At 34.9% G+C, this 26,017-nt stretch overlaps 1 protein-coding gene across 5 annotated transcripts in view; it reads right to left on the reverse strand.

The window, feature by feature from the left end:
- Positions 1-26,017, reverse strand: part of WDR35 (WD repeat domain 35) — a 59,716-nt gene that overhangs the window by 26,882 nt on the left and 6,817 nt on the right. For 2 of the 5 annotated variants that reach the window (XM_025045707.1, XM_025045709.1), the window contains exons 3-13: positions 25,775-25,846; positions 24,618-24,710; positions 22,923-23,051; positions 20,091-20,224; positions 19,045-19,210; positions 18,776-18,921; positions 15,323-15,448; positions 12,674-12,859; positions 9,430-9,462; positions 9,020-9,080; positions 3,260-3,404 (exon numbers count right to left, since the gene is read on the reverse strand). In XM_025045707.1, the coding sequence (XP_024901475.1) occupies positions 3,260-3,404; positions 9,020-9,080; positions 9,430-9,462; positions 12,674-12,859; positions 15,323-15,448; positions 18,776-18,921; positions 19,045-19,210; positions 20,091-20,224; positions 22,923-23,051; positions 24,618-24,710; positions 25,775-25,846 (1,291 nt within the window). Of the gene's footprint in view, positions 1-450; positions 521-3,259; positions 3,405-9,019; positions 9,081-9,429; positions 9,463-12,673; positions 12,860-15,322; positions 15,449-18,775; positions 18,922-19,044; positions 19,211-20,090; positions 20,225-22,922; positions 23,052-24,617; positions 24,711-25,774; positions 25,847-26,017 lie in introns of all 5 variants that reach the window. The other 3 variants (XM_006910255.3, XM_015588217.2, XM_025045708.1) reach the window with 3 other exon arrangements.

Here is a 26,017-nt window from a genome sequence, read left to right on the forward strand (position 1 = left end):
ATAAAAACATTCGCAGAGTCACAAAACTTCAGATATAGAAACAGAATAATTTGAAAGGAAACAGGGATGGGTCCACAGAGTGAGTATGAAAAAAAAAAAGGAATCAGGTCATGTTTGACAGTATCGTTACCATGTCAATTTTCTGATTTTGATATTACACTACAGTCATATAACGTGTCACCATGTTAACTGGGTAAAGAGGTTCTATGTGCTACTTTGGCAACTTCCTGTGAGCCTATGATTATTTCAAAATAAAATGTTTTTTAAAAATCAAAAGAAGAAACAAAATAGCAAATCTAGAAAAAGATTTTCAGAATAGAAAAAGTTTTAAAGAATTACTAAAATAATATGCAATCACTAGAAACAAATTCTTTTTCAGGTCTCAAAATGAAATTACAGTATTTCCAAATCCAGATATTAACATTTGCTGGCAATAATAAAATCACCTACTTGAATGGCTTTACTATAATCAAGCACCCCATCCACTGATCCAGAAGGAGTATCATCAACATGATAAATTCTGGGGGGAAAAAATCAGAATTTCAAAGACAGTATAAAGGTCATAGTATATCATTATCTCTAGAACAGTTAAAGGATTGGATGATACCAAAAAATATTGTTATTTGACATAAATGTCCTTATTATTTTAAAGAGTTCTTGACAAAGCTCAATCTTATAAAGGCAGAAACTATCTACCAGATGTTTACTAGTTATACAACTGATACATTCATGAAAGCTGTGCCAAAAATACATATGACCATTGAACCACATACTTCCAGTGAATTCATGAATAAGCCCCAAGAGATATTTTACCTTACTTTCCAAAGGAACATCAGTCAGAAGTAACTTCTAATACTCTGTTATCTCTCCATTGTTTCTCCATAACTGCCCTTCTATCAATGTGTTTAATAAAGGTAAAACTTAGATTTACTTGGGAAGCTCTAATTAATGGAAATTTTGTTCTGAAGTGAAAATCCTTCCCTATGCGTACAGCGTTACCACTTCTGGATTTCCACCATCTCTCTGACACCTTCATCGTAATACTTATTCACACCACAGGATCACTGCTAGTCTACTTGCCTCTCCCCCCAGAGGGTGCTGAGTTTCCTGGAGTCAGACTACATCTCCAGTGTGAAGCACAGTGACACATATTGTCAGGTGCTCTATAATGTCTGCTGAAAAAATATTAAAGAATATTTTAACAGAGTAGATACATCAAAGAGTAGCCATGATGCTCTGGGCAAGTTACTTAACTTCTCCGAGCCTCAATTTCTCCATAAATAAAATGGTGTTTGTAAAGCACATTCACACCGAGCCTGATCTATAAAAAGGGTTCAAGAAATTGTAGCTATAATATAATCACAGGAAAATCAAGCTACTTTTCATCTTTAAAATATAATGAAATTTTATCATCATTAAATCGAAATCGTAATTGTACTTTCGTCAATGTAGCAAGGAGATCAAATGTGAAATAAATTTAATAGAAATATATTAAGGACAGAAAGGTGTACTAATTTAGAGGTAACATGTTTCTGCACTTTAGTACATTTCTATTAAGTATATACAGTTACTAGTTCTACTTAGTAATCACAAAATAAAAGTCAAAGGTCAGAACAAGTCTCTCAAGAGGTCATTTGACCCACCTTCCCCTCTTAACACAAGGTGGGTAGTGGAAGAAAGGCCAGTTGAGTACGGTGGTCCAGAGCCAGATAAAATAGCTTTATGTCCCACCTCTACTTATCAGCTCGTGACCTTTGGAAAACAATTTAAGCTTGTGTGTCTCAGTTTCCTCTCCGTGAAACAGGAATAATAGGATTATTATTAACTAGACTTACATAGCATCTGCCACAGAAGAAGTATTCAATGTCGGCTGTTATGGCCGACATCAACTGTATTTTACAGATAAGGAAATTAAGGTCCAGAGAGAATTAGCCCAAAGTCATTAAAACTAGTAAATATGTCCCAGATAGAAATATAAGGAAATGCTGCCTTCTTTATTTAAACAAAATCCAGAATCTCTTTAGCTGGCTCTCGGAGGACACTCACTCTATGGAGAGGCTAGACTTTTCTACCTCAACTCTGTCCTAAGATGTACCTTCTCTCCCAAAACTGCAAGTCTCTTATTGTTGCTACCACTGCCACATACTGTCCTCAAGATGCCAGAGATTATTCCCGTTAAGTCTTTCAGAAGTACTGAGAAGACAAGATACAGTATTTTTCAACTGTTTTTTTACTGCTTTCACGTGAACTCACATATCCAAACTACTTTTACTGAGAATATATCCCCTATCTTAGTACATGAGTCAGTCTTAAAGGGAAAAGAAGATTGCATTAAGATTCCAGTACATGTGGAGAAAATTATTTGAAAAAGCAACCTGGGATTTCTGACATGACTGCCCACCGCCTACCCCACCAACATAGGCCTACGTGGTGACAGAAAGAAATCTAACTATGGCTGATGATCACGCAATGCAATATATATGCCTTACTGTTGAATTGTACACCTGAAACTTACTGGATTTCGTTAACCAATGTCACCGTAATAATTTTTTTTTTTAATTTAAAAAAAGAATCATTACGTTAAAACATTCAACAAAATGCTTTACTTAAAGGCTTAAGATAACAACAAAGGGCAGCGTACATAGAGCATCACTAAAAGAGATACAGTAAATGCATCTGCACCTTGAGAAGATCTCCCCATCCTGGCTCCTAACGTCTCGATGTGGTAGAGCCCTCTGTATCTCCAGTTACTAACAATGGTTCCAAACCCAGACTCCCTGGAATCCAGGCCAGGGTAAGAGAGAGAAGCCAAGCGACCAGTATGTCCTACCTGAAACCATCTCCATATCTGCTCTAAGGACCTGCATCTCCTGGGGTGAATAACACTAGAATCACCCCCACCCTGTTGGAAAGACCTGTACCAGGAATGAAGCTTTGGTTAGACATTCAGATCTCAACCGAACAATCAATGGAGCATTATAACTCTAATATGGTGAGAGTAGATGAATGAGAATAGCCTTTTCCTTATAAAAATATAGATTTCTAGTCTATGTCTAAGGGCTTTCTTTTATTACTCCATGCTTACCTCTCTCTTATTTTGATAAACTGAAACAGACACATTCGAAAAGTATTCAAATTAATGGGAAAATATTATTTATATTAAAACAATTTAAAGTTCTCATGACAATTTGTAATTTGCTATGTCTGATTTAAATGTGATATGGTTGAGCTTCTAAAAAATATGCATCAAAAGGTATACCTTTCTCTCCCTTCCTTTCGAGACCGCGTGATCTGATTAATTTCCAATGCTGTGAGCTTCTTTGCCACACGATATTGCCAGATATAAAATGCTTCTTTTGAAGCTGCTATCACATGGGTTTTGGTCATTGCAACAAATAATGGTACTATTAAAAAGAATATTAAGACAATTAGGTTACAGTTACACACAATCACAGGATGTTTGTGATGCCAAGGACTTTAGTGATCACTGAGTCCAACCCCTCATCTTACAGACAATAAACCCCATGCACAGTCTGGGAAATCAGATAAGGGTCAAAAGCTTGTAGAACCATATAAAATATTAACTCAAAACAAATCAAAGACAAAACTACAGAACTCTTAGAAGGAAATGTAAGAGTAAATCTTTGTGACATTAGGTTAGGCAATGGTTTTTTAAATATGATACCAAAAGCATAGGCAACAAAAGAAAAAGTAGCTAAATTGGACTTCATCAAAATTTAAAATATCTGTGCTTCAAAGGATATTGTCAAAAGAGTGAAAAGACAACCCACAAAAGGGAGATTATATTTGTAAATCATATACATGACAAGGAATTGTATCTAGAATACGTAAAGAACTCATAACTCAAAGACAAATAGCCCAATTGAAAAATGGGAAAAGGATCTGACTAGAAACTTCTCCAATAAAGATATGCAAATAACCACCAGGCATATGAAAAGATGCTCAACATCATCAGCCATCAGGCAAACGTAAATCAAAACCACGATGAGATACCACTTCGCGCCCACCATGATGGCTAGAATCACGAAGTCAGATGATAACCACGTATTGGCGAGGATGTGGAGGAATGGGTGGAATGTAAAGTGCTGTACTCACTCTGAAAAACAGCTTAGCAGTTCCTCGACATGCAAAATATAGAACGACACATGCCCCAGCAAGTCCACTTTTAGGTATAAACCCAAGAGAGATGAAAACATGTGTCCACACAAAAACTCATAAACGAATGTTCATAACAGCATTATTTATACATAATAGCCAAAAAGTAAAATCAGCCCAAATGTCCATTAACTGATGAATAGATAAGTAAAATTCCATTCCTTCCTCCTATCCCCACTACCATTATTGCTTGGTCCAGGCATTTACCCTTCCCTCTGATCTCATATGTCTTATTTTTTCATTAATTTAGAAAATAAAATTCTCCAAAGTTCCTTCCTAATTTAGGAACAGTCTCCTAAACATATAACTTTTTTCCATCTGTTGCATTTCTTAGAGAACATTTCATTAAGCTCCTACTGTATACCTTTTGATGAAACAGAGAGTCTCATCAAATCTATCTTACAGATAAAGAAATGGAGAATTAAAGAAATAAAATAATTTGTCCAAAGTCACAAAAAAATAAACAACATAAAATTAAACATAAATTCACATAAAATATATTTTAAAAACTTCATAAAAGATCATTTTAGTACCTAATTTCTAAATTCATGATTAAAATGATAGGATAAATATGCACAGTCACCATTTCTATGGCCAGAATAAATGAATGGTGTTAACAGCAGCTACCATTTATGGAGTTCCTGCCACAGGCCAAATAAAGAATATTTAAGGCAGTAAGAGACTTAGAAACCGAACAAAGAATTAGAAACTAGACCGATAGTATGATGTTAACTGAAGAAACTAAAAACTTGGGGATTCAAATTCAAGAATTTTTATGTGCTAAATAACTCAGTATAGTTGAATCATATTTAAAAAATTTTTTCCTTGCAATTGTCAAGATTTTTCTAGTTAAAATGTGCAGTATTACTAAACTCTAGAGGGAGCCAGAAGCCTTTCCTTGGGGATGGAAGGCTGTCCTGGGCTTGGTGGCAAAGCCTGTGGGGAACGCTAAGTGGGACAAATCGGCACGCAGGGCCCAGGCTTTGCTCAGCTCTCGCTGACCCCATCCTCACCAAATCACAAGACATTTGCTAAATACTTAGTAAATTCTATCACGGAGACTCTGATGCTGGTAACTACCATACGCTGTATCTGATGTGAAGTTCACAAACCATAACTGCTTGCTAATAAAATATTTTCCTGAGCATATAAAAGCATTTTTCTAACCAACATCTACTTACAATTATAAATTATACTCATGTCCCTTTTTTCTGACACATCCTAAGTAATCACAAGAGTTTATCATTAGCCTGATTAATTCAAAATTAAAATGTTAGTGGTTTACAACAAAAGTCAAGACTTCTTAGATTCAAATCCCAGGCATTTGCTAACTCATCGGACTTAAATTACTTATTCTCTCCAAACCTTAGTTTACTTACTGTAAATTGAAGATAATAATACTAACAATAATACCAACCTTATAGACTTGCTTTAAAGATTAAAAGAAATAATAACTATGAAGCATAATACAGTGACTGGCATAGAATAAATGCTTAGTAATAATAATTTTAAAAGCCAATATTTACTGAATTTTTAAAAAATTATGAAAGGCATACATTGTAATAGTTATATTAATTATAATTATATAGTTACTATATATACCATATAATTATATTAATATATAATTAATCTATTACACATGTTAACTCACAACCACTCTATCAGGTAGACATTATTATTATCCCCCACTTAGCAGATGAAGAAACCGAAAGACTTGGAATGGTTAGATAACTTTCTGAAGTTGCACAGCTAGAAAGCAGCAGAGCTGGGACACAAACCCAGTTAATCTGGCTCCAGAATCTATGCTCTTAACCACTATGGCACAGTGCCTCTTACTAAGGGCTCATAAGTATTAGGTGTGGTTGCTGTTGTTTTTACTCATATTACCCCTATAGGTTTTTACAATAAAACCATATACAGATACACGAGTCAATACAAAAACAAATACAAACATACCTGAAACATGTTCTTTTCAATCAGTACGGTAGTAATTTCAGCAAGTTCACATGGGTAGCTAACCCTATCTACATAAATTATGTTAGATCTTTATTAAAAGATGCATCCCATCCAAGTAAATTAGTTTTAGTTTCCTAAAACTAAGCCTCTCAAAAAAAGTTAGAAGACCAAATTTTAACAGATAGAATATTTTATGGGAAAAAAAAAAGTCCTTCTCAACTATTCAATTTCTGCAAAAAGAAACTCAAAATATCTAAAAAGGTTATTGGGGGAAAATTTTTGAGAAAGTAATTATGCTTTCATTAACATAACTTTGTAACACTAACAGGTAGTAGTTACTAGCCAAGCAAGGATATAAAACGATTTAAAACAATCTATGAAATCATATATAAGTAAAAATTGTTTGCAATATTTAAATGCTGAGATCTGAAATAAATGTTTACATCTATAATGTTCCCCTACTTTCCACTTACTCATTTCTCAGCCCTTGAAAGAGCTGATAAACTGAATTTGCACTGCAATGTCTCCATCAATGTGTCTCTCCGGAATACGAGGAAGGCTCAGTGCATGTGTTACAGACCATCGCTAGGAAGCCCCTACACGCTCCCTCCAAAACGGCTGCAGCATGAGCCCCTGGTACCTTTCAGACACTTTTCATTCCTCTGCAAATGCTGTTTTCTCACCTTAAAATATCACCTAAAGAAATACTTATCCTTTAAAACTCAGCTCAAATGAAACATTCTCTTAGAAGAAAAGGTGTTCCTAACATCTTTATGCATTGATATCCATTTATGTAACACTTAGCACTGAAACGTCTAGCACACAGCAGGGGAGTAATAGTCATTGTACAATGGGTTAACTATATTTTAATTATCTGTTTAGACATCCTACAAGAAACATCATAATTAATTTCTTAGCACTCCTGGTACCCAGTAGAATACCTGAAATTGTATATACTCATTGATGATTTGCTAGATAAATGGATTATATTTTAAATATTTTCATACATTCAACAAACTCTTGCTATGGGGCAAGCACAGTAGGCAGTGAGGATACAGAAATGTATCTTTAGATCTTTAGAAAGCTCAAAATCGTATGGGGAAGATACACAAGAAAATCAATAATCACAGTGCAGAATAGTACTTTGAATGGAAGCACATCAAAGGTATTTTGATGGCTCAAAAGAAGAACACAGAAAAGAGTACCTAACCTGACTAGAAAGTACAACAGAATCCCACAAAGTAAACTTCTATAACAATGAAAGTTTCTATAGAGATTGTCAGAAGGAAGAGTGAGTGACAAAAAAATTAGACTCTCTAGCAGAATATCAGTTAGAAATTGCTTTAGCCTCCAGTCATGAAAACTTGGCATAGAAACTTTTTTAAAAAAGAATTTTACAGGATATGTATGAAACAAAAATGTTGAGTCTTGGCTGAGTTTATTGCAGACCAATGAAAGAACTGTTTGTTAAAATTTCAGCCAGCGAGACTGCAAAAAAAAGTTTCAAGACTAAAAATACAAATAATCACGCCCTCAGGCATTTGCCATTTTATAAAGGTGAAGGACTTAACATCTGGCTTTATTAAAAAATTGACTACCTACGATCAAAATTAATTTGAGGCTAACTCTATCATCATTATGATTCTATGTTAAAACTTGATACTAGAAGAAAAAGCATATTATCAGAAGACTGACAGAATTCACCCCTTAAACTGTTATGTTTCTAATAAATAGAAAATATTCATGTGACGAGTCTGTAATAATTTTAAGTTAATCCCTTTAATGAGGAAGACTAACGTGTGTGTATACATATATGTACATAGAAACATATAAATATAGCTATGTAACAATAAACATAAGATACGAAGTTGAAAATTTTAAGATATAAACGTGAGTGACCAAGACCCTAAATATAAAGCATAAAATCTCTGAAGCCAGTAAATACTTTTCACAGTTTCTTGTATTACCCAAAGCGCTTAGCAAAATAAAACACTTTAGAAGGCAGACATGAACATTTGACTGTTAAGGCTAAATGTGAAATCCGAAAAAAGAGAGAGAGAGAGAAAGAGAGAGAGACTAGTTCTCAGATTCACAAAATAATTCAATGGGTTTCAATTTTTAAAATCTAATATTTTTTCTAATGCCATATCCAATAAACTACCATACACTTTAAAAGAAAACCAGTACATTTTGAAGCTATAGTGAAATGGCAACAAAACACTTGGTAATGTTTTTTAGCAAAATACTTAGAATAAGATTTGAAATTTTTTAACAGTAACTTTCATAGCTGTTGGATACAAGGGATGATAAATCTAAAGAAACAAATGTCTTCTGAAAAGAAAAAGTCAGGAATTTTTGAGAACTGTCCCTATTAATGGACTGATTTCATTAGAAAATTCTGGAAAGAGCAAACTCACTTTTACAAGCAGCAAAAGTGTATTTTTATGGAAGAAAGGAATTTATAGGCAGTTTATTAATAATAAAAGTGGTTTAAGGGCAAAATTCTTTCTATAACCCTCAGTTTATTACATACTAATCATTACGTTGCATACCAATTCCTATACAACTATATTTCCCATTTGAAACAAATTATGGAGGTATAGCAATTGTGAGATTGTGAGACTGTGAGATTGTTATAAATTTTAGATAGAATCACATTGTAATTGATTGTAGTAACCAGGATACTTCCAGTTAATACAGTGAAATGGAGCAGTATTAATAATCATACCATGACACCAGGTATAAATTGGATCTGGCAAGCCAGGAAGTATGTTGATCCTTGTTTTGGAAAATACCATTCTAATTAATAATACTACTGTTAGGTTTTTTCATTAGTTTTACAAATAAAACTTGATTAAAAAGGAAATAAATATTAACATTTCCTTACCAATATCAATGTATTTGGGATCCAAGGGTGTGCCAATAGAATTACAAAGAACTAACACAAACTGTGAACAAATGAAACGAAAAGTATCAGAACTTCTGCTTATGTACAATAAAGGAAATAACGCTTAATGTATCATGCTTATCCCTGTTTTGAGTATCACTGAGAAATAACTGACCAAATTGTTAAGTCAAAGACTAGCACATATACATAATCTACTGCATTAAAAATAAAGAAATATGAATTGAAATTAAACTAAGGCTGACTTGTCAATAATGGAACATTGAGGCCACTTAATAAACACAAATACACTGGCTACTTTTCATTATTTATACTTTTAAAATTCCTGATCACCTATAACCTCGAAACTCATCACTATCCCACAATCAGGTAAATAAGAGCTTGTTTGTTACCAGTGCACCAAACGTTTCCATCTCGCTCTCCTCCTTTGAAGCATGACATGAGAAGCACGACACGGCATGAGAAATCCAGAAAAATGCAGTTAACTCAGAAACAGTGTAATCCTATCTAGCGAAAATTACTTAAAATGCCCATTAGTTAAAACATACACAGATAATGATCAATTCTTGTTAGAAAAAGTAATCGAGCATAGTGCATACTTTATATCATATTATTCTAAAATGATCATTTCATTTATCGTACTATTGGTTACCTTTTCTATATCCGGTACTAAGAATACTATTTGACTTAGATGCTTTCCTGATTAGAAAAATGATTTCAAATTAGCCAGTTCTCTACGTACTATTTATTACATACAGACTTTGTCTTTTTTTTTTCAGCATCTCAAGCAAAAAGTTTAATTTCATAAATACAATCTAAATGACAAAAATTATACTAAAATAGCAATTTATTCTTCCACTATTTAAAATAAGCTTACTTACTCCTACCAAATCACACAAATAATTAGTATTATTTAATTTACTTATCATTTATATGCTCATAGTTTACAGATTCAAATGGTTCCATAGGACTTCTTACTGAAAATACAAGTTTCCCCCAACTTCCCATTTCTTGCTCCCTAGAGTAATTACTTTCAGCTCCTTTAACTCGTCCTTTTGATATTTACCTCCACGAATCTCAGTAACATGTTTATAATGCTTCTTCTTTGTTTTGTTTCATTTTGGGGCATTATCTATTGAGTTCCCGCCATCAGAAATAAGTATGTCACTCCCTTCCACCCGCCACTTCCCCAATGTGGCTCTCATCACATAGGAACACACTTCCATCTCTCCGTCTTTCCACTTATAATTGTGTTAGATCAGCATTTAGGATTTAATATATTTATTAGACTTCAATTAATTTGTGTTTTTAATTTGAAAACACCAGTGACTTTATCATTCTAACTATATAAATACCATTCATAGGTGAGTTGTCAAGTATATCGTGATTTATGCTCCTTTCAAGCACATTTTGCTTTCCCTGTTGGTAATTATCTCTTTGTTCAGTTATCTCTGTATTTATTACTAACTCGAGTACCCAGTTACCTCCCAGTTATGTATACCTCCTCTCAAGGGTTAAACCATTAATTTCATTCTGAATTCTTCTGCAACCGTATGACCTGCTTTCATCTGATGACTACCTAGGCATGTTGCATAACTGTCAGTTGGTATCACTCTTCACCTTGTTAGGTTGTCGGGTTTCTTCCTCTCTCTTGGTTTATTCTTCATTTTGGTAGACTATACCCTGAAGTAACTTTCTAAAATAAAGAAGCTTGGAAGGTAAAATTTTGGTGATCTTGTACATTTAAAAGTGTCTTTATTCTATCTTCATTTTAATTATTATTTTGCTTAAGATATGGAATTCAAGATAGGAAATCCAATTCTCCAAAGTAATGCTGTTGACAAGTAGAATATCATTATGATACCTGATCCTATGAAGTCTTTTTCCCTCTGAAAGCTTGTAGAATCATCTTAACCCCAGAGTTCTACAATTTCACAATGATGTGCCTTGATGTGGAAGCATTTTTATTCACTGAGCTAGACACTTCCAATCTAGAAACTCAAGGGAAAATTCCTTGAATTTTTTTTTCAGAGTTACTCTCTTCCATCTGCCTGTTCACTCTTTTTAGAAATGCTGAACTTCCAGGACTGGTCCTCTAATCTAATTTTCTCATCTTTTCACTCCTATTCTCCATTTCCTTGTCTTATTGCTCCACTTTATAAGCGTTTTCCTTCATTTTTATCTTCTAATTCTTCTGCCAAATTTTTCATTGTTATCATATTTGCAATTTTCAAAAGCTGCTTTTTCTATAGCATCCTTTCCTTGTTTTATGCGTGTAATAATATTCTCTTAACTCTCTGAAGATCATTTGAAATGATTCTTTCGAAGTGTTCTTCTTCTTCTCAGTTCTTTTCTCCTTGTACTTATTTTTGTCGGTCTGTTAAAGCAGGTTCTCCAGAGAGAACCCTTCCACTCTCCTACCTGAGCTCCATGTTTATCTGCCAGGGTTCTAGGAACCAAATGGGAAAAGACAACTGGGGATGTCCGAATAGTCAACTTTTATTTGAACTGCCTTGTTTTCAGACTTCCTCCGCCCTTATCTATGCTTGGTGCCCCTTGGGACAGACTCTTTAACCTCCCTGGCATGTAAACTCCTGTCTCCCTAGGTGGTAGAAGGGCAGCTGCCACGGGCTCCGTAGGAGGAAGGGGATCTAGGAAACTGCTTCTTTATATGCCTCTTTTTTTTTTTTTTTTTAAGTTTTCTCTTTCCTGCATCTTTGGTACTTCCAAATTGCTTTTCTGTTTGTTTCTTTCTTCTACCAGGTACCGTCAAGTCCTGTGTCTCTATAGGATTCTGTAGTACAAACTGGTTGCTTCTTTGCTTTCTGCGCTGATAATGCAGGATTCAGCTTTCTTAGGTCTGCTAAGGTAATTACCACCGATCCACCTACTCTCCAACCTCCAAAAATATGTTGCCATTTCCTCTCCTTTTCTGGTCCCCATGGGCTTATGACTTCTTTAAAAATACCTTGCATAATATTGTTGTTTTAGTGAGTTTCAGGAGAGAACAGGGCCAAATGTAGCTGTTCAAATGGCCACTTAAACCAATAACTGGGATAAAATAATTTATAACACAGCCAAAGACACGGTAGCCTTTTTTTGAAAAATGCTCATGCTTCTACAAACATTCAAATTTTAGCATACTTTTAAAAAAAAGGCATTCTTTATATTATTTATTTTCTGCTATATAAGAGACATTGACTTTTAAAGCAATATATCTCTAAATAAGAGTATATTTCTCAATGTCAAGGATATCCAAAGTGTTATAATGGTCACTGTTAAATAATTTCTTGAGCATGATACTAGACATCTGGATATTCATTTTTGCTTATGGAATGTTAACTTGGAAAAGGGCTGTGGTATTTTAAATATATTTCAAAGACAAAAGCTTCAGTACTGAACTAGTCAATATGAAATGTCAGTGGATTAGCTGATTGGAGAAAAAAATCAGAGGACACAGAACAAATGGAGTCACATAATTTTCCAAAGCAGAGGTCTAGACAGACATGGCCAATAGAACCAATACTTCACTGTACCTGCCAGTACAGAGGCCATGCTTGAGAAGGTAGATAACTATAGCACAATTCTCTCAAGTAGTTAACCCAACTAAATTTTAAGATACCAAGGAACACCTACCTGAGGATGATTCTCATCAGCTTTCGTAGCCAAAATGCAGAAGTCTCCACAGGTAGTAACAGAAATGAGACTCTTCACATACTTAACATATTTCTCATTGTTTTTCGTATCCCAAAATATAACACAGTACTCTGGACGATCAGGTCTGGTATAAGCATAAACTACAGTATTTGAGCAATAACCCCACTAGGAAAAATAGAAGGAGAGAAGAAGGGAAGGAAAGAGAGAAAAAGAGAGATAAAATATTTAACATTAAGAAGTAAAAATCACATTATTATATTTTTACTGTAGAATATTGCAGATACGTGGTTTATCAGTTCTGACAAAATATATTCTTCAGAAATGGGAGACAAAAGAACTGAACTTTCGGCTAAATACCTTTTCTCATTAAAATAACAAAAAAATCTAAGAGTAAAAAAACATAGTTATAAAACAAATAATATACTGCAAAAATAAGTTAGTTTGTTTAATTTTCCTTATCAGAATAACATATGCACAGTTTATAGTCAAATAATTATACAGTACAGAGCTTATTTAAAACAAAAACAAAAATGCAGATTTCCTCCCCCCAATTTCATTCCAGAATAGCCACTTACAACCTTTTTAGCTGTAACTGAGTATTTATCTCCATATCACTTATGTATTGATTATGGAACTTACACACTTAGAGCTTTCCCTTCTAATTCTCTCAATATATTTATATGTAATTTTGAATAAATCAATATATAGTTGACATTATTATGACTGTGTTTACTAGTCAAAGCTAAGCCATGTTTACTTTTTATACGGATTACTTTTTTAAAAAAATTTACTTTAAAATAATTTTAGATTTATACAAAAGTTGCAAAGATAGTACAGAGGTCCCTACAGTCCTTTTTTTTTTAACAGACTTAATTTCTCTTGTATAAAATTATGTGGTGGCCACTGCTGGAGCCTGGGTCCTCTGCACAGAAACTCTAGTGTGGGTCTTTACAAGATGGTCAGTGAACTCTGATAGGGAGACTTGGTGAACACGGTCTCTTTCCAGAGGTCGGGGTGAGACAGCTGTAGGTCTCACACTGTCAGCATCTTACATGACCATGGTACATTGCTCACGACAAAGAAACCAACACTGATCAAGCACTACTAACTGGGCTCCATACTTCATTCAGATTTCATTAGTTTTTCCCTAATGTCCTTTTCCTCTTCCAGAATCCTATTCGGGATACATTATATTTAGTTGTCACGTATGCTGAGGCTCCCCTGGGCTGTGATGGGTGTTCAGTCTTTCCCTGTTTTTGATGACTTTGACAGTTTTGAGGAGTACTGGTCAGACTTTTTATAGAATGTCCCTCAATTTGGGTGTGTCTGATGTTTTTCCTCATGCTTGGATTGGGATTTATACACAAAGGGTGAAGAGCTCTTCTCGTCATGTCACTTCAGGGGGTATGTGACATCCATGTGACATCACTGACGATGCTACCTGGACCAGGTAGTGTTTGCCAGGTTCCTCCACTATAAAGTTACTTTCTTTTTTTCCTCTTTCCATACTCTATTCTTTTAAATGCAGCCCCCACTCAAGTTGAGGGAGCAGGGGACTACGCCACACCTGCTGGAGGGGGTGACATCTCAGGACATTCAAATAGCTCTGTAAGAAGGTTTCTTCTCTCCCATTTATTTATTTAAACGATTTCTTTATATCAGTTTGTAGTCGTGGACACTGACTTTGTAATTCGGATTACCATCTAATGTCACATCATTTACTTTGTTGCTAAAATTGTTCCAGTTTCGGCCACTGGGCACTCTTTCAGGTTGGTCCCCTTGACCCTTTGGCACCCCACACCCCCATCCTTTTGTTCTTTGAGCGCTTATTTACTTCTTGGCACTGCAAGTTGCCGCAGGCTTATCTTGCTTTTTCTCCAGCCTACCCCTAGAATCAGCCATTTCTCTAAGCTTTGCCCTTTAAAAATTAGATGTATATATATTTTTTTAATAACAAGTATTCTTAGTCGTTTACCAGATCAAGCTCATACTTCAGAACTTGTTTCTGATCAAATGTTAAATGTAAGATAAAATATTTTTTATTGTGCTGTTTACTCTCATTTTCCCCTTCTGATCCATTCTCTGCCCTTCTCTACCCTGCTCTAAGCCCGGGAAGCTGACTTCCCCTGGTTCTGGTTCGGCCAATAAAAGGCACAGGCAGGTGGAGTGAGGGTTGAAGTATTCACCCCCAAAGCTGTCTCTGCTCCTGTAGGGTGGGCCCTCCACAGCTCTCGTGGATTCTGGGAACAATACTTCCTTATCCAGCCCACTGTTGCTAGTCTCTGGGTGCTGGCTTTGTCACCTCATTCTGGTTCCCTTCACCCTGCCCATACCCCTGTAATAAACCCTCCATCAATCTCTCTTCAATTACGCCTTTCAGTGTGCCATCTGTTTCCCGCTGAGACTCCAACTATTGGAATAATGTTACTAATTACATATAGTATTCTAGAAAAGTTTTCTAGTTCTAATATCATAAGGTCTTCACACTAAAAAAAAAAAAAAACAAACAAAACTCCTGTCAGTTGGTTTCCAAAACAAAGAGGCTATGAATATATGCAATAAACATATGCTTTAACAGAATTATTTAGTAAAAAACAGCTTTTTTTGATGACTGCTCATAATACTCACCTTATAATCAGGTCGAATATTTGCAAAATATATAAAAGAATCAACAGCTAGTGCAATTTTCAGTCCGCCTCCTTCCCAAGATAGGGCAGACATCTGCTTTCCGGGAACCTTCAAAGTACCCAGGTGCTGAAAAAATCATTATATTTAACCTGAAGTATCACAATGAAATAAAATACAAATTACCACCAATCATATCACAGAGATAAAAACTGGTATGAAAATTATTTTGTGAAAGGTTGCTACTCCAAAATCATTTTCCTTACATTTTTATTATGAAAAACATACATATGATAGAAATTTACAAACTATGGCCAAAAAAAACTCAGTATCAAATTTCATCAAATCCAAGATGCCTGAAATTTAAATGCATCTTGATTTTTATGTACAACTACGAAAAGAAAAAACACATTGCTAATTAAAACAGGACAACTTGGACTATAAGATGATTCTCAATTTTAGAGTTGTAAAAAATTATGCTTCTTAGAATCGATGAATTACGGTAGCAGTAAACTCAGTCTTTAAGCCTTGCCTCTCCTTCCACCCCCACAGCCAAGCAGTCCCCGGTCCTCCAGCTTCACACCCGTCTGTCCCCACCACAGCTGCCCCCATTCTTGAATGAACTATGGTCACAGCCTCCTAACAGCAGTTTTTACCTATCGTCGCTTTCCTCATTCCCACCCTCTACCCCCAAATTCAATGTCCACTCTACTGGCATCATTGTCTTTCCGGAACATAACTCTAATTACATCCCACCCTGCTTTAAACAATGTTTAATGCTTCTTAAATCAATAGCTCCCCACCAGCACATTCTTTAGCACAGTGTACAATGGCTTTTCTCGTCTGAGACGAAACTGTACTCTCCTTGGCTCAATCCTCCATGATTCAGCCATAATTCTCAGTCATGAGGGAACTGCTGTGCCTCCATATCTTTGGCCCATGTGGTATCCCTTCTGCTTGAAATCCTCCTTTCCCTTCCCCGTGTTGCCCCATCCCTGATGTTCCTCGTCCTCCGGGGGTACCTCTATCCGTCCTTCAGGACACAGCTTCGATACTGTTTCTTGCCTTCTTCCCTCCCTCTGTGGTTTCAGAGAATTTAGACAGTGAGCTGCTTGAGAGCACTAATTTTATCACATTCTCATTTACTTCCTTATGCCTTAATAGATCTCTTGGTAAAGAAGTACTCGATAAATATCTATTAAATAAATGTATCATGCATTCAAATTAAGTTGTTCATATACTAACATACTACATTTTATGGTTAAATTAGTGAGTAGATAAATGAATACAAAGACTTTGTAATGTGGTCATAAAAAGAAAACATTTTTTCTTTTAAGCTTATTTGACAGAGCAGTAGAGTCCCAAGAATTTTAATAAATTATACTGGTATCTCTTGTTAAGTAGATACGCCCTAAAGTCAAATGTAATGTATTAAACTCTGCTTGCCAGGGAAAGCAATTCGGGAAAAGTTTTAACCTAGGAGTGTCTACTCTAACTGTCCTGCTGTCCATGTGAAACCACAAGGAACAAGCAGATGCTCACAACGCCATTCCTGGTATTAATGACCTACACTGTCACGGGGAGAATAAGACCGTATCCTGACTCTGCAAACCAGCCAGGGGGTGGCAGCAGCAAGGAAAGAAAGCTTTAGGTAAGCTTTCACTAAGCACTGCAGAAGAGATTCGTTAGTTGTTTTCGCCTTTCATTTTTAGAACAGTGCCAAGAGGTATTACCTTGATTTCAGAAAATAAGTAAACTGGGTCTCAGAGTTCAAATACCTTCTCTGAGGGAAACTACATGGTGGAAATGGAATTCAAAGCCAAAGTCACGTCAACCTGACTGCGAAACCCCTGCTCCGCTATCCCCTCCCATGGCTGGGACCACCGCAAAAACCAGACCTTACGTATCCCGCCGAACTGAAAGCAAATTCTTCACTGAGGTTTTCCTGAAGTTTAAACCTTTTGATACCTTCCTTCCAAGTTATCTTCCCTATCTTAATAACATAGATCCAAAAATAAATGTCCCATACATCTGCTCATTCAAAAAACATTAAGTAACTAATGTACCTAGACACTTTCAATTGCAACTATACCAAAAACCACTTACAGTTTTCAAGTTAACATATTCAATTTAACATACACTGTTTTGCAAAATAAAGCAAAATGGGCCTTAGAATCCATGTTTTTCTAGTTGGAGAAGGCCGAACTAACAAAAATAAGCAGACAATGTAATGAGAAATAAGCCAATGGCGATGAACAAAAATAACCAAACGAATGAGAATTAGGAAAGAGGCTAGAAACTTCGACATAAACATCAGATTTTTAACTATTTAGGAACTTCGAGAACCGTGTCTTTGTTTCTCCTTAGCTTTTACACCCAGTGGATGTACAGAGCACCCCAAGACTCTAGAGCACAAGCTACTGGGCAACTGTGAGATGCTGATTCAAGAGCATCGGCTGACGCCAGTTCTTACCCTTACAGAAATTACCAAAATATATTAAAAATATTAATATTAAAATATTAAAACAACTGACGAAGGCTTTTGTGGAGTCAAAAATACATATTTTTGAAGTCTATATTGAATTTCTAAAAATGAACAGGATATGCAAAAGGGACTGAATATAGTTGAGTTAGAAAATAAAATAGGTAAAAATTTATTACACTTAGTTACTAATAATTTCTCATTTTCTAAATTCTTTAAAATGCCTAATATATTAATTCTCCTAATTGATATTTTCCACTACTACTTCAAGAAAATTCTCTTTAAAATTAAACTTATTAATAATACTGAGAAATATAACATGCATATGAAAACAATGCTTAAAAACTTATTATAGCATCATTTAAGATTAATTACTAAGATAAATTTCCTTAAAATAATTGATAATTCTATTAAAACTATTAGAAGTTTGGGGGAAGGAGAATCAGATTTGTATGTTTAATATCTATATCTATAATATTAATATTTAACACATCACATTAAAAATCTGAAATAATAATCTGAAACAGCTAAACTACACTAAAAACAACTCAAAAACCCACTACACTAAAAACAACTCAAAAAATCTGAAATAATAATCTGAAATAATAATAATACAGCTAAACTACACTAAAAACAACTCAAAAACCAGCTGTGAAAAGAGGTACATATTCAGATCACAGAGAAAATGCTCTCAATAACTATTCCACAGTGATTTCTTATATGAAACATCTGGTTTTCTAAATGTACAGATTATAAAAGAAATTCCATGATAAAAAATACAACTGTAAAATACGACTAAGATTTTGGGGGATTATTCAAAGAAATACTACACGTGATAGTTGATCATTTTTACACAAAATGTCTCTTAAAAATGTGACAAGTTATACCTCTTCCTCCATTCATTTTTTTTCCCTGCCTTACTCTCTGCGTATTTACATAGAAAGAAAGAAGACAGAAATCTTTTACACATTTACCTCACCAAATGGAGTGTAAAATTGCACGATGTTTACATCTTTATCCTGAGTGACGGCCTTCTGGGAGCCGGCCACAGCTAACACACTGCCAGTGTGGTTCCACTGGATACTGACGACATACATGCCAGTATCCATTAAGACAGGATCTGGTCAAAAAGAAAAAACGAGGCAACGGTGGTGAAATACTTAGCCCGGAGAACTCTATTATCTTAAGAACCATCTTAAAATGTTTTTTTAATGCTCCCAATTTAAAAACAAAAATTACCTACTTTGGTCATTCTCGTGTCTCATTATTTGGCACCTCCCATTGTCGAAACAAATAGCAAGGCAGGGGCAATCTGGCTCCACGTAGCCTTCTGTGCCGTGGTACCAGTGAATTCCAGCAATACTGATCGCGCCAGTGACATTCACCAAACAGTTCAGTTTCATTTTCATCTAAATAAAGTCAGTTAATATTCTATATAGTATATTTAGTATTCAGTAAGAAGAAAGTGCGTAGAAAGAACGCTAAAAATAGCATGTAACAATCTAGTTTCAAATGCAAGCTCCAACACTTATGGGTTTGCCAACTTATGGGTTTGCCAACAAATCACTTCACCTGAGTCTCAGTTTTCTCCATGTGTAAAATGAAGATTAAAAAATAAAAAAAAACAAAGCTGAGTTTTTAGGAGACTCTAATGACAAGAGGTATGTGAAAGTACTTTGAAATTAGTAAAGTGTCATATAAAAGTTGGCTATTATCACTTTCAGTTTTGTTCTTATATATATACTGTCCTAACCCCGACTAGAAACAAAACTGCCCATAAGGTCAGAGATCCATCATGGCTAAATCTCGCAAAGCCAGAGTTTTTCTTGAGATTATGCTCCCTGAGCCTATTCTATTTTGCCTGCTTCCCAGGACTTGATTTTTGTCCCTTACTGTTGAAGTCTTCCACTCTTTTTTTAAAAAATCATTAGTCGCTTGCTACAAAAATATTCTTGGTATCTCACGTAAACTTCAGCTTCGGGTATTAGAAGACACAATGATTAAACTGCACATCATCCTACTCACTATCCCTCAGCTTCAGTACATTGAAATCTTGTCCTTCTAGCTACCAGAAAATCAGAACTAAAAGCCTTAATTTACCTTGAAGCAATCCAGAAGTTTTTGTAATAAAAAAAAAATCTTTAGACAATTAGGGAAAAACTTGAAGAATTTCTTGATGACACAAACCATCATAATAAATAAATAGGTATATATGAGAATAACATGAAATAATCATATAAAACTATACAAATAAAACTAGTAAAAATATGGATATATATATATACTTACTATAAAATTCCCTTGATTATCATAAATGTGTATTTCTCCATTTGCCATTCCAAAGAGTAAGATTTTACTATCTGCAGACCATGCTACATGGCATAACTGTATACCCTTCAGGTCTTTACCCCAAATGCGATTCCCTGAAACAAAATATATGACATAATTATTTCATTAAAAGTTCAAGGTCATGATTCTTCACCAACTGCTCTAAAAATCTTTGTTTCGCTAAAGGGCTCTCTCATTCTTCACAGCGTTCATATGTTTAATCAATTTATTCAGCCAATAAATCTTCGTTGAGCAACTACTATGTGCCAAACACCCTGGTGAACATTTGAAATAGCAGCTATTTCCAACTTTCTCCCTTCTCTTCTAAACTCTGACCCAGGACCTCACTCCAGATTAGAAATGAATTCATCTTCTACTCCGGAAAGAATAAAGCTTTTGAAAAAGAAATCCCTCATTCCCATTCTGAACATCACTGAATCCACATCGATCCTTTCTCCTTTGCCCACTAAGACAAAAAAAGAGTATGTCCCCAAGGAGACACCTATTTAAGGCTAATCCCCCCACCCATTCCCTGATCTAATCCCTTCCTAGCTTTGCAAAAATCTCCCTTTGCCGATAATTCACATTTTCTCTTTCTCTTTAAACTCTTCTCTCCAAGCCTGATTTTATAACCATTTAAACATATTCAGATCTATTCCTCCTCAAAAGTACCACCTCATGTAAAACAAACCAAAAAACACTTCCTCAATCCTAAATTCCGCTCTAGCTACCACCATATTTCTACCATTCTTTGTCCAGCCAAACTTCTTGAGTTATCTAAACCTATGGTCTCCACTTCCTCACCTCCCACTCCGACCTCAACCCAACCCAATCTGGCTTCTGCTCCATAACTTCACCGAAACTGCCTTCACGGAGGTCACTGATGGTCTGTTGCTACATCCAAGGATACTTTTCTTTTTTTTTATTGACCACCCCTTCCTTCCTTCTTGGTTTCTATGAATCTCTGTACTCCTTTACCTCCAAGACTTCTATTTTTTAGTATCCTTTACAGAATTCTCTTCTGCCCATCCAACAAATGATGCTGATTCTTACACCACCGATGGCCCTTAGATGGTTTTTCATCTATTCCAATGATTTAAATTACCATCCATACACTGGTGATTCCCAAAATTATGCCTTCAGCCCAGATACTTCAGAAATGCAGATATATGTGTCTAACTATGGTCTAAACATATTTACTTGAATTTCCTCTGGCATGGCAAAATCAACATGTTCGAAACTAGTCTTTCTCTCACATCCTTTATTACAATGCAAGGTACCATCATCACCCATCTAGTTGCCAAAGCTAATAACCTGGATATCACCCTAGACACTCCCATCCCCTCATCCCCAATCCAGTCAATATTAGGTTCTATCTGCTCCATCTCCTCGGTATCTCTAGAATATGTAAACTTACCACCTCCTCCCAGTCATTACCTGATTCAGACTATCATCCGCCATCATCTCTCCCCTGAATTACCACAGTAATCTCCTACTTGGTACACAGGTCCCCTTCTATCCTTTTCCCCATTCCTCACGTTGCAGTCACAAAGATGTTTCTAAAGAACAAATCTGATCACATTGTTCCCATTCTTAAAATCTCTCATTGGGTTCCCGATGCTGTTACAGTTATGTCCAAATTCTTTGTGTAATTTACAATCTTTATGGTCTGGCCTCTGCTAATCTAATTTCATCACATACAACTCCTCTCCCTAGTATTATACTATACTGATTCTCACGTAAAGAAATAGCATTTTGAGGAAGTCCATAGGGGTTGAACTTAGCCACAATACCCCAAATGTGGCTAAGTTCAACCCCTATGGACTTCCTCAAATACTATTTCTTAGTCATAGCACATTCTATACACAAACCTTACTTGTGGTGAATGCCTCAGCATAAACATCACCTCCTCCAGGATGCCTTCCCTGATCCCTCCAAGTCTGGGTTACATAGGTACTTCTACATGTTGCTATATTTTCCCTATCTTAGGACTTATCACAAGGCATTATAATGCGTGGTCACTTATCCATCTCTCCTGATCTAGATCTGGAATATTTTTTGTTGTTGTAACTAGTGCCTAGAACTACAGCTGTGACTTTGTAGGTTTTAAAAACATTTATGGGGAAAAAAATTGTGGAATACATGAAGTTACACACACGCAAAAAAAAAAGAAAAAAAACATAAAAATGAAAATGACTTAAAAATAAATTATTTCTCCATAGACAGAGTTTCAGATTCAAACAAAGGCACAGATTTCCAGAAGTCCAGTATTACCTATGAACTCGAATTTGAAAGATATAGGTTTAAGGCTATGAAATACAACTAACAATGACATGCTCGGTTCTACGAAAAAATTATCAGGAGATCATTTCACAATATATATCGGTATCAAGTCATTATGCTGTACACCTGAAACTAATGTCATATGTCATTACCTCAACTTAAAAAAAATAACCAGAGCCTTATATCTCTATGTATTTTTTGAAACTAAAACTTACAAATTTATAATACAGTGTAACAAGTATAAAGATAAATTATATAATTAGGCACACATACTTAAAATAATCCTGAAAAATTAATTCACTTTTTTCACTGCCACTTTAGAGAATAGACTTTTTACTTGAATATACTTAAAAATAAATGGTCCTTAAATGTCATCAAATTATATACCAACTGTTTTCTCTTTATATGTTGATTTTTCTGTCAGACTGCTAACATATGACAATTTAAACCTCTAAAGCTAAAAACGTCAACTAAATCTCAAATTTAGTTCTGCATGCGATGAGACATTACCATCCACTGAACCAACTATCACAGCGCCATCTTCGTACACAATGCAGATCTTCTGTCCATCGGCGTTCCAGCTCATACTTCGAACCACTGACTTATTTCTGTTGTTGATCATCTCTTCATACCAGGATCCTATTTTCACAAATGAAAAGATTATAAATCCAAACTTTCACATCTATTAAACTGTACGTTAGAGTTGAAAGCATTCCATAAAATGCAATGTAGAATAAATAACTGCAAGGTGTTCCGCTACCTGAGACATCGAACTATAGAACCTTCAAATTCTGCATAAACAAAGTGAAAAATCAACTTAGGCCTTGACTAACAACTGCTTCGAAGAGTATCACAGAAAATATAATAATTGCCATCTTTTTTCTTTCTCTCTTCCTTTCCGTCGATTAAAAAATAAAACTTCGTTTGCTTTTGAAGGGCCAAAACAGCTGATTTTTCTCAAAGCCTAACTTTTCCCACTTGAACACACTTCAGATAATAACTAAGGAAAAAAACAGAATAACCACAATAACTTTACATGCATGTATAAACTCACCAATGATTAATCATAAGCATATTAAGTATAAGCACATTAGGTAAAAACTCTAAGCCTTCTTGACAAAAATGTTAAACAGTTCCTATCAAATTAGTGATATCACATCATTAATGCCGAATGACAAAAACGTTCTTATACACAGGGTTAAAGTGAGATGTAACTTATTAAAGGTAAAACCAAATGTGAGGCAAATCACCAGTCTATTTTGTTGTGTTTTTGTTTTTCAAGAGGCTTTACTACATTCTTATATAGGAAACTCTGGCCTGAAGTCAAGCACATAATCATGTAATTTGGAATAATTAGTCAGAGCAGGGTTATCATTAGAGTCAGGACCGAAGCCCAGAAAAAGACCTATCTTGGAAAAAGACAAAGTTTATTCTAATCTCTTGTACTTTCACAATTCTACTCACTCTACATACACACAAACTTTTTTAAAAATAAGAAATTTGTGTACTACAGTACTACAGCATATTTGTTAATGAAGAATTTTTAAATGGTATACTCTGAACATTTTCAAGACAACACACATGAACTGAAGTACCCTTTTCATTTAAAGATGATGGCTACAGGCCTCAAGAAAGCCTGCATTATGAGTTATTCTTCTGGTAGTAGTAATGCACCTAAATTAAGCCTTCTCTCGCTCTCTCATGTGGGCCAAAGGCACAAACCGTGAGCCAGCAGTCAGAGCTGAGATAAAATCTGTACCCGTGAAAGAAAAGAAAGCTAACTGACTCAATAAAGGAAATGAATTATTGCCTCTGACTTCTTAATAAACGTGTTTTTAATCTACTTAACTTATCACTGACCCCACAGAAACTAATTCTTATTGGAAACTTGGAAAGACAAGAGCTAGCTCAAGCAGAAATTATTCTGCTAAGAGTCTAAGTTAATTCTGGAGATAATCAACAGTCACCTAATTCACTTTCCTAAGCAAAGTCACAGTTCAAAAGAAATGAAGTTAAAGGGAAAAGCAGGCAGCAATAAATCCAGAAATATCGCCCTCGTGCAGTCAGGATGAATTCTTCTTGCTGGTTAAAAATGCTCTATTTCAAAGATGTTATTTCCCATTCAAATACTTTCAAATACTTTAATTCAAATACTTTAATTCAGACTCTGATTTGTACAAAATTAAATAAGCTCTCCTAATATACCTTTATATAACATCCAAACAATGATAAGCCCATTTTGATCACTGGTAGTCAACTTCTGATATTGTTCATTCCATGTTACAACTTGAACAGAACCTAAAAAAATAAACAAAACAGTTTAGAAACTACGAAAAGGCTACAATTAATTTCTAATTTATCTTTTTATAACAAACTCCAAGAGCATGTGAACATCAATACAGTTCCGTGCAACTAACCAGTCTTTAATATCAGTCAAAATTATTCATAGGATGCAGTTACTATTATCACTCATTTGCTACAGGAATGCATAAAACTATTTTTCATGTTTTTTCCTATTTCATATAGCAAAGGCACCTACTATGGTAACCTACAAAAGTTGAGATATATATACATATATATATAATGGAAACAAATGTAAGATTTAACCAACAGACTGGATTCTCAAGGATTATAATGCCCATAGGACATCATACTAAGTACTTGATTGGTTTGTTTATTTTGGAGGGGTATCTGTTTGTGGCTGATATGTCCCCTAATCTCTCTTCCCCTCCGCCCCACCATTTTTGTTTTCCATTCTATTAGTAAAACACTTTTGAGTATCTTAAACCTCTAAGTTATATGAACAATTGGTTTTTTTAAGTTTTTTAATTTCTAAATACGTAAGTGTATATTTCTTAAGAATAAGGACACTCCTTCACAACCATATTACAAATTAGAAACTTTAATACTGATACAATATTATTCTCTAACCCACAGTTCACATACAAATTTCGTCAACTGTCTAAATAAGGTCCTTTATAATACATGTTTTAATAATAATGTTTTTCTCATTCCGAGATCCCATCTAGGGTCACTTAGTGCATTCAGTTCTTATGTCTCTTTAATCCACCTTAATCTGGAACCATAGGCAGATTTTTTAAAAGGATTACATCCTATCCATAGAGAGAGAACAGTATTTTCTCATATATAAAATAATAGCCACTTTTTTTCAGATATATTGAAGATGTTTGTTTAATCATCTTGTTGAATGACTCCAGGCTGTATTAATTATGGCTCAATAGCAATGATTTCTTTAAATGTTACCATTTTTTAAATGATGACAACTCTGCATTAAGTAGATGATTTCTAAATGCCTAAAGATAACGCTATTCAAATACGATTTTAAAAAGTACATGACTCACCACTATGACCTTCAAGAGTTTGATTCATAGAAAGGTTACTAGGGGCTGCGAGACCCCTCACTTTTGCATCATCTAGAAAAACAAAATAAAAAATACTATAGCAAATACATAAAAGTGACAGGTTATAAGATTTTGATATTTCTTGCTTTTCTTTGAAAGGAGTTCCTATTCCTGGATGATATTAGAAGGATTTTTTTTTTCAGTATATCTCATTCTGATCCATTTTTCTTATGGTGGAAACAT

This window comes from Pteropus alecto, unplaced genomic scaffold (genome assembly GCF_000325575.1).
Source record: "Pteropus alecto unplaced genomic scaffold, ASM32557v1 scaffold61, whole genome shotgun sequence".
In the NCBI taxonomy this organism is placed as follows: Eukaryota; Metazoa; Chordata; class Mammalia; order Chiroptera; family Pteropodidae; genus Pteropus; species Pteropus alecto.